Consider the following 16,496-nt stretch of genomic DNA (forward strand, 5'->3'; position numbering starts at 1 on the left):
GGTTTGTTTCTTCAGCATGGGAAGATTAATAAGACTTGTAACTTTGCCCCGTTTCATGAAAATAAGGTCAACTCTTCCAAACTTCATTTTTCACATTTCCTTTTAAGCAACCACTGTTTCCTTCTTCCTCCCTGTGTCCACCTTCCCTCGGGGCAGAGCCTGATTTATATTTCACCTCCAACACCCTCCCCAAGAGGCCTCAAACCAACCCCTCAGCCCCTCCTCTAGACTCCCTCCATTGTGGTCTAATGAATAGTGAACAAGCCAGGGAGTCAGTAAGGAGCTGGAATCTAACCCTGGCTTTGCCTCTTATCTGCTGTGTGACCTTAGGCAAGTCACTTTGCTTCTCATCCGTAAAATGGGGTTTAAGCCCGTGAGCCCCATGTGAGACATGGACTGTGTCTAACCTGATTATCTTGTATCTGCCCCAGAGCTTAGCACAGTGCCTGGCACATAGCAAGCACTTACATACCATTAAAAAAAAAAACTCGCTGGGCCCCTTCAATCCTCCCTTCCCCGTCAGAGGCTGACTCTTCCCCATCCAGTCTCAGACGGCGCCAGCCCATTTCCCCACACAGCCTCCAGACTACAGCTTTCTGCAACAATCTCTCCCTTCTCCACATGATCTACTTTCCTCCCAGGCAATGGTCTCTTGCCCTCTCAGTCTTCCCTTCTCCAACCTTCTGTCCACAGCTACTCCCTCTTCCCCTGGCTCTCCCCCAACATGGCAGCCCTCTTCTGAAATTCCAAGGCTTGGGAGGGAGGAAGAGACACCTCTTCCCTGCCCCTCCAGGCTCCTAGAGTCACTGACCCGTTGAAAACAAGCTCTTGGGATTACTGGGAGTCGAGGAGAGGATGGATCCCAGAATCAATCGATGGTATGTATTGAGCTCTTACGGTGTGCACAGCATTGTACTAAATGCTTGGGAGAGTAACATAGAAAACAGAGCAGAGATCTACGACTGGACTGAGAAGCTAAGAGCCACTTTTACCCAGATAAAACCACCAGAGGAGACACTAGACGAGTCAGCCTTTTTCACTTCAGCCCTGACATTAAATGATTTCTCGGTCCTCTGGGGCCTATGGTATACGTCCCCATTTCCTGCCAACCACAGATTTAATTACCCCACATTGCTCCATCACCAGATCATTAACGAAGGTATCAAAGAAAGCCAGACCCCACAAACCCCACACACTCAGCAAATACAGAACCTTCTCTACGGCCGCCACTGACAGGGCCCTTTGGCAGATATCACTGAACCTTATTTTTTCTCAATAGTATTTGTTAAACGTTTATTATGTGCCGGGCACTGTGAAAGTGTTGGGTTGGATACAAGGTAATCAGGTTGGACACAGTCTTTGTCCCACATGAGGCTCACAGTCTTAATCACTGCTTTACAGATGAGAGAACTAGGGCACAGAGAAATTAAGGGCTTACCCAAACTGCAAGGTCACACAGCAGACAAGGGGTGGAGCCGGAATTAGAATCCAGGCCCATGCTCTATCCACTAAACCACTCCGCTTCTCTATTTATTGGTCTCCCAGCTTCAGCCAGGCAATCTACTCCAGGGCCAGGCTATTAGAATGGACTTCTCAAGTAAAATTTTTGTGACGCCGCAGTAAACACCTCATGGTAATTCCGATAGATTACATCTCCTGGGTACCTTTTTGCCGTGTGTTTTATTATTCTATAAAAGATGCCATCAAGTTAGGGAGATTTTATTTTTCTTGTCTTTCTCGCCTCACTGTAGCCCAGAGTCTTTGTCATCCGATTTTTTTTTCTACCAGATCCTGGACCTAGCGAGCATACTGGAATTGACACGATCCTTATCACAACGACATTCAATCAATCATATTTACTGAGCGCTTACTGTGCAGAGTCTATGCCATTATCTCTTGCTGTGGTGGAATTCTTGCTTTCAACTGTATTTCCACAGTTACCTACCAACTCTATTGTATCCCGGACCTAGTGAGCACACTGGCATTGATACGATCCTTATCGCAACAACAATCAATCAATAATATTTACTGAGCGCTTACAGTGCACAGTCTATGCCTTTATCTCTTGCTGTGGTGGAATTCGTGTTTTCAACTGAATTTCCACAGTTACCTACCAACTCTACTGTATTGTACTTTCAAAAGAGGTTAGTATACAGTGTCCTAGGGGACAGAGCATGGGCCTGGGAGCCAGAAGCACATGGGTTCTTATCCTGGTACAACCACTTCTCTGCTGTGTAACCTTGGGCAAGTCACTTCACTAATCTGTGCCTCAGTTACCACATCTATACTATGTGCTTGGGAGAGGGCCTTTATTCTTCCACTCCTCAACCAGAACACCAATGTGTGTTGTCTTCAGGAATGATTCATCCTGAATTGAAGGGACACACTGGTTATTAAGCTAATGGCAGCATTAGAACAGCATTAAGTGCTAATGGCAGCCACATCTTAGCCTTGTTGGTGGGGGGAGAAAAAACACAAGTTTTCTGCCCTGCACTCTGATTGATGTGATAAAGGATGGTGAGGGAGGAGTTGAGGTAACGAATTGGGTGCAGTTCTGATTAATCCACAGTGAGAGGGCAGAAGCAGCAACAACAAATTTCCTAATAGCGTATTTCTTTCTCTCTGAATGTCACCTTTCCCAGCCCCTCAGGCAGTGAACCCCTCAGACTTGGGACAAGGACTGATTATCTTGTATTTATGCCAGCGCTTAACACAGTGCTTGGCACATATATAATTTAATTACCACAATTATGACTCTGTGAAGTGAAATGTTGTATGAGGGGCAAAAATTGCAGATAATTCCTCTAGGCCCTGCAAATTCCATTCCTGTTTCACTCCCCGTATCACTCAAATGGTATTTATTGAGTCCTTGTGTGCAGAGCACTGTATTGAGCAATCATCAGTAGTAGCATGCTTTTGTGCAGAGCACTGTTCCAAACACTTGGGAGAGTACAATATAACAGAGGTGGTAGACACATTCCTGGCCCACAGTGAGCTTACAATCAAGAGGAGGACACAGGCATTAATGTAAATAATGTAGAATATAAAATTTATAGATATGTACGTAAGTGCTTTGGGGATGAGGGTGGGGTGAATATCAAATGCCCAGATAACAACATCACTATTTGAATGCCTGTTGTGTTTGGTAGTTGATAACATAGACTATAAGTAGAAAACCCAGGTGTTGTCCTCCAAGAGTTTACAATCTAGCGGAAGGGACAGACAATAAGATCAACAGCAAAATCCTAGAGATGCACATGAGTAGGAAAGGAGGGATGATGAAGATGGAGTGACCATGACATCAGGGAGGAGTCCCAGCGAGTAGGTTGGCTTGAGAGGAACGAAGCGTTGAGGCTGGGGTGAATGAGTTTTACGAAGCTGGTCCAGGCAACACAGTACAAGGGAGAAGGGGAGACCGAAAAGCTGGGAGAAGGGAGATGAGGACTTGGTACAGAATGCTTTAGGCTGAGAGGGAAGCAATTCCGCGAGGACGGGGCTATCCATACTTGGATTTGTTGGACCCTTGCCGTTGCTCCCCAAAAGCCGTCTTGGCAGTCTCACCCACATGTGAAGGGGAATACTGGCCCAAGATCCTCTGGTTTGCATAAATGGCTGCTCTTTGGGGAATTCCCCGTGAATGCCTCTGAACTCAAAAAGCTGTGTTGATAAAACCGACAGTGCAATCCATGGAAAGCGGAGATGTTTACATGAAAGCCACCTGACTTACACGTAAATGTATGGAAGAACCAACCCCTGCAATCGTTAACTGAATGTTCTCTGTGTGAGTCAACTCCACGGGGTCTCACGGAGTGCAGGTGAAGTCCCTGTCTCTAGACAAGCTTTTGCTGGTGGGAATGGAAGTCAGGAACCTGACTGACTTCTTGCCATCCTCCCTTCAATTGCAGGTATGCCTGGTCTCGATTCCCATAGGAACTCAGGTTCGAAAATCCGGTCCTCCGTTCCATGCTACTCAATGGCAAGCCCCCAAAACCCACACCCTGGGAAAGGAGAGTCCCTAAAGGAAGGAACACAATGTGTTTAGAGTTGCAGGGGGCTGGGTTTGGCTGGGGCCATGCCAATGACAGGGTCACCCTCTTTGTATTCCATCTGGCACATTCATTATGTCTCTTGATACTATAAACATATTTCCTGCAGGAGATCCTGGATTCAGCCACCTGGAAATGACCCTGGTTAATTAGAAATTGTGTTGACCTCCCCCCCCCCCCGACTCTGTAATGAACAATCCAGGTGAGAAGCAGTGTGGCCTAGAGGAAAAAGCATGGGCCTGTTGTTCAGAGGACCTCTAATCGCAGCTCTGCCATTTGGCTGGCTGTGTGACCTTGGGCAAGTCACTTAACTATTTGTGCCTTAATTTCTTCATCTGGAAAATGAGGATTCAATGCTACCTTTTTAATGGTACTCGTTAAGCACTAACTATGTGCCAGGCACGCTACTAAGTGCTGGGGTAGATACAAGCTCATCGGGTTGGACAGACACAACCCTATCCCAAGTAGCGTTCACAGTCTTAATCCCCTTTTTACCGATGAGGTAACTGAGGCACAGAGGAAGTGAAGTGACTTGTCCAAGGTCACAAATCAGACAAGTGATGTAAGGGAAGACAAGGGAATCAGTGTTGTCTAGCGGATAGAGCACAGACCTGGGAACCAGAAGAACCTGGGTTCTAATTCCAACTCCACCACTTGTCTGCTACATGACCTATAGTCACAACTATAGTCGTCACAACTTCTCTATACCTCAGTAACTTCACCTGTAAAATGGGGCATAAGACTGAGTTTCATGTGAGTCATGGACTGTATCCAACCTGATGAGCTTGTATCTACCCCAGCAGTTAGAACAGTGTGTGGTACATAGTAAGTCCTTAACAAATACCATCTTAAAAAAAAAAAAAAAGTGGACCCAGAACATGGGTTCTCTGACTTACAGATCCATGCTCTTTCTAATAGGCCACACTGGTTTCTCACCTTTCCCCCCCTCCTACTTAGATTGTGAAGCCTGTGTGGTTCAGGGACTGTCCGACCTGAATATCTTGTATCTACCCCAGTACTTAATATAGTGCATGGCACATAGTAAGCACTTAATAGATATTGCAATTATTATTATTATCTTTTTCTTTGGAGTTTTGAGCTTTCTCACAGGCGCAACTGCAAAGAGGATAACTGGGAAAACAGGAGTTAGAATTCCCAGCGATGCCACCCCCAAAGCCATCCTATGGACAGATAGGTGGGTGTTGTCTGTTCTATGTTCCAGAAGAAAGTATACAAACATTTTCAGGCTCATCATCTGAAGTCTGCTAGCTCTCATTCCGATAGCGTCACTGTGATTTATGAGCCAAGACGGATCTTTCAATAAACAGTTGGAGAAGCCTAGGTTTACTGCCTTCAAAACATTATCTGAGTCAATAAATATTCTGCGGAGCAGCTCGGGGCAACAGCCCTTGTCACAAACATTATTATCTCATCATAATGGAAGATATTAACATTTTTGGGAAAGACCTAGAGATCAAGTTTTGGGATGCTGGCTTGGAGTTTTCAGGGACTGCTACTGCAAAATGTCTCACAGAAAATTTCCGAGTCGGTTATTTGCTATTATGCTAACCCAAGGTCCCCCATGTCTGTATTTCTTAAGCGCTTACTACGTGCAAAGCACTGTTCTAAGCGCTGGGGGGATACAGGGTGATCAGATTGTCCCACATGGGGCTCACAGTTTTAATCCCCATTTTACAATGAGGTATCTGAGGCACAGAGAAGTTAAGTGACTTGCCCAAAGTCACACAGCTAGCAAGCGGCAGAGCCGGAAGTCGAGCCCATGACCTCTGACTCCGAAGCCCAGGCTCTTTCCACTGAGCCACGATGCTTCCTGAGGAGGGACGACGTTCCAGGCCAGAGGTAGGATATGGGTGAGAGGTTGGCGACGAGATCGACGTACAGTGAGAAGGCACAAGGGGAAAGGTTTCCCTCCTCTCCAGTGTATCGAGGCTGGACTTGGGACCTTGTGTTCCTGCCAAGAACCAGCTACCTTACCAACAACTGCTCTAGGAGTTAAAAAGCAGGTGTTCCACTGAACAATACCAAGAGTGGAAGCCAGAGGACATCCTTTCTTGGTCCTGGCTTGGAGTAGAAACAAAGTTCAAACCTGAGGCACCATCATATTAAGCAACACAACTAAACCACTCACAGAGTGTGAGAGCAATTGCTTGGTCAAAAGCACTCAGACTGCAGCCATCAAAAAAGCTGAATTTTTTTTATTTTATTTTTTTAACCAATTTCCCACTAGATTTGTTCGATCTCACTCGGGAGAAAATTCCTGGCTTTAGGAAGTAGCGAATCAACAACTCCACTCCCCTCGCGATGGAAGACAAGGCCCATGACCAAGGAGGAGACCACAAAATTTTCCAAAGACCCAGGAGCAGCAGACATCATGACACTGTGATGTCCTAGGAAACATACTACAATGTCAGAATGTCACCAACAGCAAAGAATTCAGAGTTGGGGGGATGGGTGCTTTCATCCCACAGTTCACCCCAAATCAAGCTTTGCTGCAGAGAGAGGGAACTGATGGATCACCTGCCAGAACGCCTCCCACCTGGATTATTTTGGGGGGTAGGTCAAGAGAGTCATCTCCTGCTCCAAGTTCTGAAGCTTCTGTCTGGAGTCCGGAGTCAACTCAGACTCAACAATGGAAAGGCCACAGAATCAGCACTCCAAGTAAATGTTTAGCACTCAGTTATTCAGATAACTTACATACACTGACAGCTACATTTCTCTTTCCAAGCAAGCATAAGGACTTAAAACTCCTCGAGGACACTCAATCAGAAACATCCCTCTAGATTGCAAGCTTCTTTAACAGTATTTATTAATCACTTACTATGTTCCAGGCACCTAATTATTAAGTAAGCACTGGGGTAGATTCACATTAACCAGCTTGGATACAGTCCACGACCCACATAGGGCTCACATTCTTATTCCCCATTTTATAGCTGAGGTAACTAAGGCACTGAAGTACAGTGACTTGTCCAAGTTCACACAGCAGACAAGACGTGGAGCTGGGAAGAGAACCCAGGTCGTTCTGACTCCCTGGCTTCTGTTCTATCCACTAAACCACCCTGCTTCTCTCCTGTCTACCAACTCTTGTAATGTACTCTTCCAAGTGCCTAGTAAAAAGTGCTCTGCTTACGGTAAATGCTCAATAAATACCAGTGATTGATAAATCACTTCTTTCTACCCACATGTCCTTTCATTATGGGTTTTAACCTGAAATAAAATAAATTACGTCTGCTATATTTGTCAGCAACATTCATCAAAAATAACGCTGATGAGGAACTTCTTGCTTGGGTATTCTGGGTTTGAGATAGAAAACTGTAAAAATAACGAGCCGTGGAAGAATCACTTTAAAATTTTTTTATGTCCCCTTCCTCTTTTCTCCTTCAACCTAACCCTCTCCATCTCTGAGGGACCCTTCTAACCAGAATAGGGAGCAGGGCCTTTCTAAGGTTATCAATCAAGGGTGCTTATTATGTGCAAAGCGTAGTAATAATAATAATAATAGTACTTGTTAAGCACTTACTATGTGCCAGGTACTGTAGTAAGCACTGGGTGGATATAAGCAAATCAGGTTGGACACAGTCCGTGTCCCGAATGGGGCTCACAGTCTTAATTCCCATTTTACCAGTGAGGGAACTGAGCCACAGAGAAGTGAAGTGACTTGTCCAAGGCCACAGAGCAGACAAGTGGTGGAGTTGTGATTAGAACCCATCACCTTTTGACTCCCAAGTGCATGCTCTGTCCACTAGGCCACACTGCTTCCCCTGCCCAAAATGAGTTTACAGACTACAAGAAGCTTACAGTCTGGAGGGACCTCACAAAGGAAAAACTTTCCTTCTGCCTAAGTTTTCAAATTCCCAGACTGAGCCCACTTTGCTCAAAGTGGTTCACTGGAAACCTCCACCACTGGGGAATACCCTGGGGTCTTTCAGAGTGACTAGAGGGAAAGTCAGCCTTGGACGCAGTTGAACAATGGGTTATGTCATCAGAGTAAACAGCACACTGAATATATTTGCCTGGGAATTCCCTAGTCTTCTCTCTGGTTCTTAAAATACACCCACTGCAGTCCAGGGGTAAGTTTTCAAAAACACACATTCTACTAATACTAATACCTTACCTATTCCCTACGCATGGTCATGGATAAAAACACATACTGAGAAATATTACCGCTGGATATAAAATTGCATCTCCTCTCCATTCCCTCCCCAACCCCAAACACACACACACACACACACACACACACACACACACACAGTGTTCCTTTAATCTTCGACATGTGTGCTGTATTTCTAAGTACACACTGTCAGGAAATGTGTTTGTTAAGCAACAATTCCTGACAGACCTATCATTCAGCAGCTGTTTCTTGTGTATATGAAAAAATTCTTTCCTAATTCAGGCTAGGATTACATTTATCTTTGGGACATAATAGAAATTCTTTTGGTATGCTTTAAAAAATGGGAAAATAAAACTATTAACTGTCTCTCGGAGTTTTCCCTAGTCACGGAGAGATGGGGAAACCCATTTGGGCAGCTGTCGTAACATGAATTATGAGCGTATGATCATTAACTCAAATATAATCATTAACTTTGTCCAGTAAATTCACAAAAGAAAAACTTTCCCTCTGTCTAGGTTTCCAAATTCCCAGACCCTGAGCCCACCTTGTTCAAAGTGGGACAAGCCAATATCGTGCCAGGAGTTTTAGAGGCTGGCACTACGTAACACTGAAAATAGTCAGATGATAGATAGAAAAGCAAATAGACAAATTTATAGCCATGAGACAAAAAGCCCCCCAAAATCCAAAACAATGGAATCATTTTACGAAAATATTCACTGTCTGATTACTTACTCAGAGGAGTCATCCCCTTGACAGAACCTGAATTATATCGTTTCCAAATCTCTAAGTCACACCACTCATGACTGTCTGTCAGAACCTAACTGGGTACAAATTCTGGTAAGTGTCCAAGGCACTGATATAACAGGCCCTGTGGGCCAACATCACCTTTTACTAAAACACTGCCCCAGGATTTTTAAAGTGAGCCTAAGTGAGGAAGAAGTAGCAGACATGAGTGAATGCAAAAGGAGCGATTTAAGAAATGAATTATCTTGACTGCTTCACGACTTCTATTGCCTTGGCTGGAAATAAATGATTGAGCCCCTCAAGTAGGCAGGGGTACAAGGACCTAGAGGTGACGGCAACCTCAGGCAGCAGCTGTCAATCAGGCAGACTCCTGGACCAATCAGGAGGCACAGATGAGGATGTAATCTCACTGGAAAATTAACAGTGCAACAAAAAGCCGTCACACCTAGTCCTTGTAATCTTAGCTAGGAAAACGCAGAGCCAAAGAAGGTGGATCTGAGGAAAGGAATGCTGGTTATAGCTCTGCTTGGACAGTTAAAGATCCTTGTGGAAAAAATCCTTTAAACATGCACATCCACCAACACAGTGAAGTGATCAAACAGCAAAGAGCAGTGTTTTGTTTTTTTTTTTTTTTATTTCCTTGGCACTTCGTTAAAGTATGAGGCGAAAATGAACTGACTTACTAAGCTACCCCCACCAAATTGGAGATTATTATTATTTTCCTACTGTTGGACAACTTTGGTTAGCAAGATTAATGGCCCTACCTGAAGCAACAGAAGCGAGTGAGAGAGGAAGCCAAAACGTGGGGAATGCAGAACAGGGATAAAACCTGAATTCCCCTAGCATCCTACCTTACATACTCCATTACTTAAGAACTCACTCATGTGCATCTTCCTTTTTCCTTCTTTCAATCTACAGTCACCTCCCTTGCTAGACTGTAAGCTTCTTGAGGGCAGGAATCACATCTCCTAATTCTATTGTACTCCCCTAAGACCTTAGTACAGTTCTCTATCCATAGTAGATGTTCTATAAATAGGATTGAGTGGTTGACTATTGAGATGAAAGGGTTTGGATGGGGTTACGAGGTGGAACAAGAGGTCCTTGGCTTCAAAGCATGTGTCTTGCCTGCTCAGAGCAATACTTACTATTAGCTTTTCCTGAATAAAACACTTATTTTGGGCAGCTGGAGCCACTGTGTTAATACTGAAGCTACAATTGCTGGTACTGAATTTAGCACATACATAGAGGACAATGTGGTCTGATACCTAACTTCGTAGAGTAAAAAATAAGAGCCCAGCTTGCGGGAGGCAGGATGGAAAAAGCATGGGTTGGGAACACAGGAGACTTGACTTCTAGTCCTACCTCTGCCAACAAGTGATTGATTGGTTACAGTGACCATCTGGTTTGCTTACTAGATAGTCCAGCTTTCAGCTGGTCCTGTCACCAGTTTGGAATCAATACTGCACAAGGCAACTCAATCAATCAATGATATTTATTGAGGGCTTTACTGAGTGCAGAGAACTGTACTAGAGCACTTGGGAGAGGGCAATATAACAGAGTTGCTAGATAAGTTCCCTGCCCACAGTGGGCTTACTATCCATTCATTTATCCACATTTCTTGAGTTCTTACGGTGTGCAGAGCACTGTAATAAGCATGTCGGAGAGTACAATACAACAATAAACAGACACATTTGAGTACAATGCAACAATAAACTGACCCATTCTCTGCCCACAGCAAGCTTAGGGTGTAGCGGAAAGCCACAATGATGTCCCGAGAGGACACCTGTATGCTGATAATTTATTGTTCATATGTCTTCCTCTGCCACAACTTCAGTAGCTGAGTCCTGGGGCCCAGAAATGTCACTGGTTCTAATGAACTTTGGAGGGTTCTGGGGGCCAGATGGAGGCATCAGGCATCTCTAGATTCAGGTGAATTGAGCGTTCTTCCTCAAAATGATGCATGTGACATCATCGTGTCATGCTGTGCATCCAGTGTAATGGGACATCGTGTGTGCCTCAATGTCTGATGTTACCAGCGCCATCAGAGAGCCTCCTAAATATGCTGCCGGCCTGCTGAGTGAACACAGGAAAGTCACTTTACATCGCTGGGCCTTACCTGAGAATGGGGTAACAGGATGTTGTGAGATGATTATGGAAAAATAGGTGTCCAAAACAAATTCATGTCCAGCCTTATTATACATCCTTACAGGATAGGTAATAATTTAGCTTGGGTTCAATATCTTGACTAAAATAAAACATGTGTACACGACCTAACTTAATTACTGTCGAATCAAACTGAACAAAAGACTAGGATTCAATTACTGTGTCAAAATGACAGACTGATAATAGAGATTGATTCAAGTTCTGAATTTTACACCAAACTGTAATGTTAAAGTCAGACGAGAGGGTTTCATTCAGGAATTCCTCAGCACTCTTGAACCATAGAGATGGCCTTCCGATGTTAAGAGATGGTCTTAACACCTTGTCTAAAATAACAACAATAGTGATAGTAATAGTACTAATAAAAATTGTTCTATTTGTTAAGGGCTTACTATGTTCCAGGGTCCCATTGTTAAATGTGAGATATATATATATGTATATATATATATATATATATATATATATATATATAGTTGATGATGACAGTCCTACAATACTTTAAATGAACCAAGTAAAACTAGTGCAGAAAGCATCATATACGCTGCCAAAAATAAAATGTTCTACTTTAAAATTCCTTATAAATGTCTGGATAATGCATAAGGCAAGACCCCAGTCAAATGAAGGGGGCTCTAGTTTTTAAAAGCTTTCATTCTTTATGTCCCCATTTGCAGTATTGCCCTACCCCTTAAACCTCCAGGGGGAGGAAGGGAGTGAGGGGGTGGGGGGGAGAACATCTACTACATGAATAAGGCAAATTAAAATTTAATTTTGTAAGGAAATATGGAAACCATTATTTCATCCCATATTGCAAAGGTACAATTGGAAAAAATGTTAAATATACCTGTTGGAATTACTGTAGTACCTACTTTGATAGATGGGGTCTTTTTTTTTTTGGTTTTTAAGGTTTCGGTCCTTTCCACACGTCAGAACATCAAAGAAGAGTACTGTTTCCAGGCGGCACAAAACACAGCTTGAACTAGAACTTACATCAATCCATTTTTGGTTTTTCCAAAGCTCAATTCTCTTTGCACTCTTGTCTGGTTTTTACATAGTATTTCAATTCCAGCTCCTTCTATACAGAAAGACACATTATCCATTGCTCTGGATGAGATAATGTGGCCCAAGTCCAACAGAAGAACCCCCCCCCACAACACACACCGCCCCCCAGGCCCCCACAAAAGAAAACCTGTCAAACTTTTCTCAAAGACAGTTTTCACCTTTGAAGCCTGACATGATATCAAAAAAATCTAGATGCCTACCCCATCATAATAACATTTGGGCTGCCTTTTCGGCTCTGCACTGCTACAGGAAAGAGCACTGAGAAGTAATCAGCATTTTCGCCTCTAAAATATCGACCACTGGCAACAGCAAATGGGAAATTAGAACAGCATTTTGTGTATTTTAGAGGCACATAGCATGAATCTTCTCATCGAAGGCAAATGTGTGTTTACAGCAGAGTTATCAAAGTTAATGTATTGAAAACTGAGCTGTAAACATGTCCCATTATCATTGCTTACACATACAAGCATCTTCTAACAGACCGGTGCAAAATATTACTTGACTAGCTACCACCTTTCTCCCTTTTTGCTCTCCGTGAGTGCCTTGATTACAAAAGCACTACTTTATAGATCCTTTTGCCAGACTGCCATTTATTGCCTTAGCCTCTAAATTTTCCACACTTGGCTCTCAGAAACAACTGGTTTTGACAAGTAAACCAGTCTTAAAGAAACCTGATTAGACTCATTACCCTTTCCCCGGGCTGTTGTACATTGCCGGCATGAATATTTTACCACACTTAGACAATCACTTCAGGAAGTAATTCACTTGAAGAAAAGGCTGAGAAATAATTAAAAGGAGGCTCAGTTATCAGCTAGAAGTGTTTTTAGATTTTTCCCCTTGCAAAGGCTTTTGTCAACAGGGTTTCCCCCCTCAACCACACCTGAAAATCCCCCACAAAACAATTCAACAAGCAGCTATTAACACTGACCGAATCTGTCACACCGATAGGAAATGTGATCAGCTGGTTTCCCCTACTTTCTTTTTCTATTTCTTGATTAATAGAGTGAAACGGGAGGCACCCCACCTCGGTTACAACAGTGGGCTTAAAACCATCAAACCTCCTGAAAAAATTTACATTTGCCAGAGTTCGGGTCACGAAATTCCAGATCGCTATTCTGGAAGCAATACTTTGTAGGTTTGTTTCAGTTTAACAGCCCTTTCCTCTGGCAATTGTCAAAAAGTGTTACCTTTAGGCAGGGACAGCCTCTGCTGAAGAGGAGTTTCAGCTGCTTGCACCTGCTGCTGCTGCTGCTGCTGCTGCTGTTGTCTGAGCAGCTTCCCTTCGCTTCCGCTCCGCAAAATCTTCTCGGCCAAACTGAATTTCCTCGTTTTGCCGTGGGAGTCTTCCTTCCGAGGCGCAGGCGGCTTCGACGCCGCCCCCGCCGAGGAAGGTTTAGCCGGGCGAGAGGGTTTGGACATTGTGAATATTCAAGAGCAGGTATCTGAGAGGGCAGCAGATTCCACCGATCCCTCCAGTTTGACTTTTCCACCAGTCCCGGTGTGCCCTGCCCCTGGAGGGAAAACGCAGTGGTGTCGTCGGCTCAATCTGTTTTAAACCAGAGCAACGAGACGGTCGCACAAGGCAGCTCGAGGACCTGTGGCGTGCAAACGTGCGTTGGGCTCGGGCAGATTCCAGCCCTGCAACGGGGAAGTCTCGAATTAAGAGCGGAGAACAGATGCTCTGGTAGGGACTGTGAAAAAGAAATCAATGTCTGCTCCTGGCAGGGGCTGACTAGACCCCGGCCTCCCTCCCACTCAGGTAGAGCCGAAGCAAACGAGCCAGAGACGTGGGTCTCGTCTGAACGGAATCCGTCCCCACACTCTGTTTCTGAGGTCGGTTCAGGCTCGTTTCCTCGTTCTGCTATTCCAAGAGCCGGATCTCCGTGTGCCGCCTACAGACCCAGACATCTCTCCTGCCGTTTCCTCCAGCAAGCAGAGAGTCACACAGGGGAAGCGAACAGGTTACGAGACATTCCATCCCCTGTCTGTTTGGCACGGTCTTCTGTCCCTGTTCACGGAACTCCCCGGTCTGGGTATGGATATATCGGTGGCTGAGGGGAGGGGGTGGAGAGACAACCCTGGACACTTTACTTCAATAGCCCCCACACCATTCCGATCCCCACGGCGGTGCTCGAGATTACCCTGCCTAATGACAGAGCAACGCTAATGCTATCAAAAATAAATACCACGCCCAAAGGGTCACAGCGTTCTTGTCCTAGCACATTTATTCCGCGGCCCGCACTTCTGCCTGTGAGAAGGATAACCCTTCCAGCTTCTCCTGGCAGATATCTTGTGATTCTGGGGTTAAGCTTTTTCCAACCTCAATTACTCTCTTTCCCCTTGGGGAGCGTTTCCACAAAGTCTCCATAAACCCTGAAAAGATTCTGGGAATATGTGATCACAAAATACCACTCGAAATGTAAACCCAGTGAGATTTCCCATTTATATTGGATACACATGCCACTACGTGGTGCCCTACCAACTGCCCGGCTCTAAGCAGCCCAGCCTGGCATATAGACCTGGCATACCCGCTGAGACCAGCCCAGTCCTGTCATCGATCCAGTGCATTTATTGAGCAATCAATGACATTTATTGAGCACTTACTGAGTGTAGAGCACTCTACTAAGAGCAGTCACTAGGTGCATGCCAGGACTGATGGGAACTGTCCCCTCCACCCCCACCTCAAGAAATTTCCACATGACAGACATTGTTCGGCACACCTAAAGAAGCACACACAGCATGAACATTTAAGGAAAAACAGAATGTAGTCAAAGGAAGCGCCATAGTGACCGAAAGACTGGAGTCAGGGGGAGTTAACCTGGGAAGGCTTCATAGAGGAGTCGGGTTTTCAGTAAAGTTTCAGAGTTGGTAAAAGAGAGTTTAGCAAAAAAGAATGGTAAGTACCCACTCTCTCTTTCTTCTCTCTACTCTCTTCCTGCTCTGGCTAAGCGAAGATGGATACTGCTCTTGCACAAGTTTCTCCACCTTCTGTGCCGTTGCCCATACCCTCAGCCCTGCCCCAGACACACTAAAAGCTCTGCCATCCTCATAAGCCCCTCAGTAATGGAATCAATAGGCTTCCACTCTCAGGGTTGAGTGAGGAGGGATCCTGAAGAGGAAAGAGCTGGGTTCAAATCAAACTCACATGACCGTTACTAACTCATCCCACTCCTCCCCAGCTGTCTCCCTACTCCCACTACTGCCATTATGATAGCGTGCAGAATATTCAGGTGAAGTGGCCATGGTAGTGATCTGGTATGTGTAAGAATCCAGCTCCAATGCCCTGGGGACTGCCTTTTACTGGTCTCTAGGGAGGGCTACGGTTGGCTAACAAACTCCACGGAAGGTATGACATCCCGTCAAGGGAGCAGGAGGCTGACATTCTCCGCCTCCCAACCCCAGAGCAGAGCTGACAGACCAGCTGGAGACAGGCACACAATGGTGGAGCTGACAAGCCTACACTTCCTCTGAAGATCTGCCTAGAAGGAGTTGGGACAGCGGGGGCAAGGCTGAAAGAGGGTGAAGGCCCCCAGAGGAGCTTCGAAGGAACCATCTCTTTAATCCCCAGAGTTGCCACAGGTCTTCTTCCAAAGTGTGGAGTGGCAAGATTGGCAGAGCCTGGCAACCAGGGACCCAGAGCAGACTGCTAGCCTCCCCATAACATGTGCACGGTCACTCGCCTGAAATGGGGTCATCCAGCCTTGAGATCCGAAGGCACCAAATCCAGAACCTGAAGGGCAGAGAGGAAGCAGTATGGCCTAGTGGAAAGATCATGGCCCATGCTCCCAGGAGTCAGAGGACCTGGTTTCTAATCCCAGCTGTGTCACTTGCCTGTTGTGTGTCCTTGGGCAAGTCCGTTCTCTTCTCTGTGCCTCAGGTTCCTCATCCTTAAATGGGAATGAACTACCTGTTCTCCCTCCTATTCAGAATGTGGGCACCATTTGGATCACAAACTATACCCAACCTGATTATCTTGCATCTATCCTAGTGCTTAGTACAGTGCTTGGCACGCAGTAAGCCCTTAGCTAGTCAAATCAAACTATCAGTGTCATTATAAGGACTCCTCTCCCCATTCTGTGGGAGGAGAAATGCACACATACCCCCAGATAGAGTGAAACGGTTCACAGAAAAGGTCCTAATTGTGTCCGATCAGAGTCCGAGAGACACTCCAGCCCCATTGGGGCCAAGCACTGTGGAGTTCAGAGTCTTCCTGCCAAAGATTCACCCACAGACATTTCTCCTGGATCGGCACCTCTCGCTTTTACTAAGAACCCTATTTTTCAGACTTTTCCCCAGTAGTCGGGGTGAAGGTTTGGCCAGCACAACTTCCTCAACATTTCCCCTTCTGCAGCGGGTGT

At 45.2% G+C, this 16,496-nt stretch overlaps 1 protein-coding gene across 13 annotated transcripts in view; it reads right to left on the reverse strand.

The window, feature by feature from the left end:
• KIAA1217 (KIAA1217 ortholog) overlaps positions 1–13,816 on the reverse strand; it is a 280,750-nt gene extending 266,934 nt beyond the window's left edge. For 4 of the 13 annotated variants that reach the window (XM_039913915.1, XM_039913913.1, XM_039913912.1 and 1 more), the window contains exon 1: positions 13,326–13,514. Coding sequence is in view for 1 of the 13 variants with exons in the window: in XM_039913918.1 (XP_039769852.1) it covers positions 13,326–13,557 (232 nt within the window). In the remaining 12 variants the exon portion in view is untranslated. Of the gene's footprint in view, positions 1–13,325 lie in introns of all 13 variants that reach the window. The other 9 variants (XM_029077812.2, XM_029077805.2, XM_029077819.2 and 6 more) reach the window with 8 other exon arrangements.
• Positions 13,817–16,496: the final 2,680 nt, after the last annotated feature.

Source organism: Ornithorhynchus anatinus, chromosome 13, assembly GCF_004115215.2.
Source record: "Ornithorhynchus anatinus isolate Pmale09 chromosome 13, mOrnAna1.pri.v4, whole genome shotgun sequence".
Taxonomy (NCBI): domain Eukaryota; kingdom Metazoa; phylum Chordata; class Mammalia; order Monotremata; family Ornithorhynchidae; genus Ornithorhynchus; species Ornithorhynchus anatinus.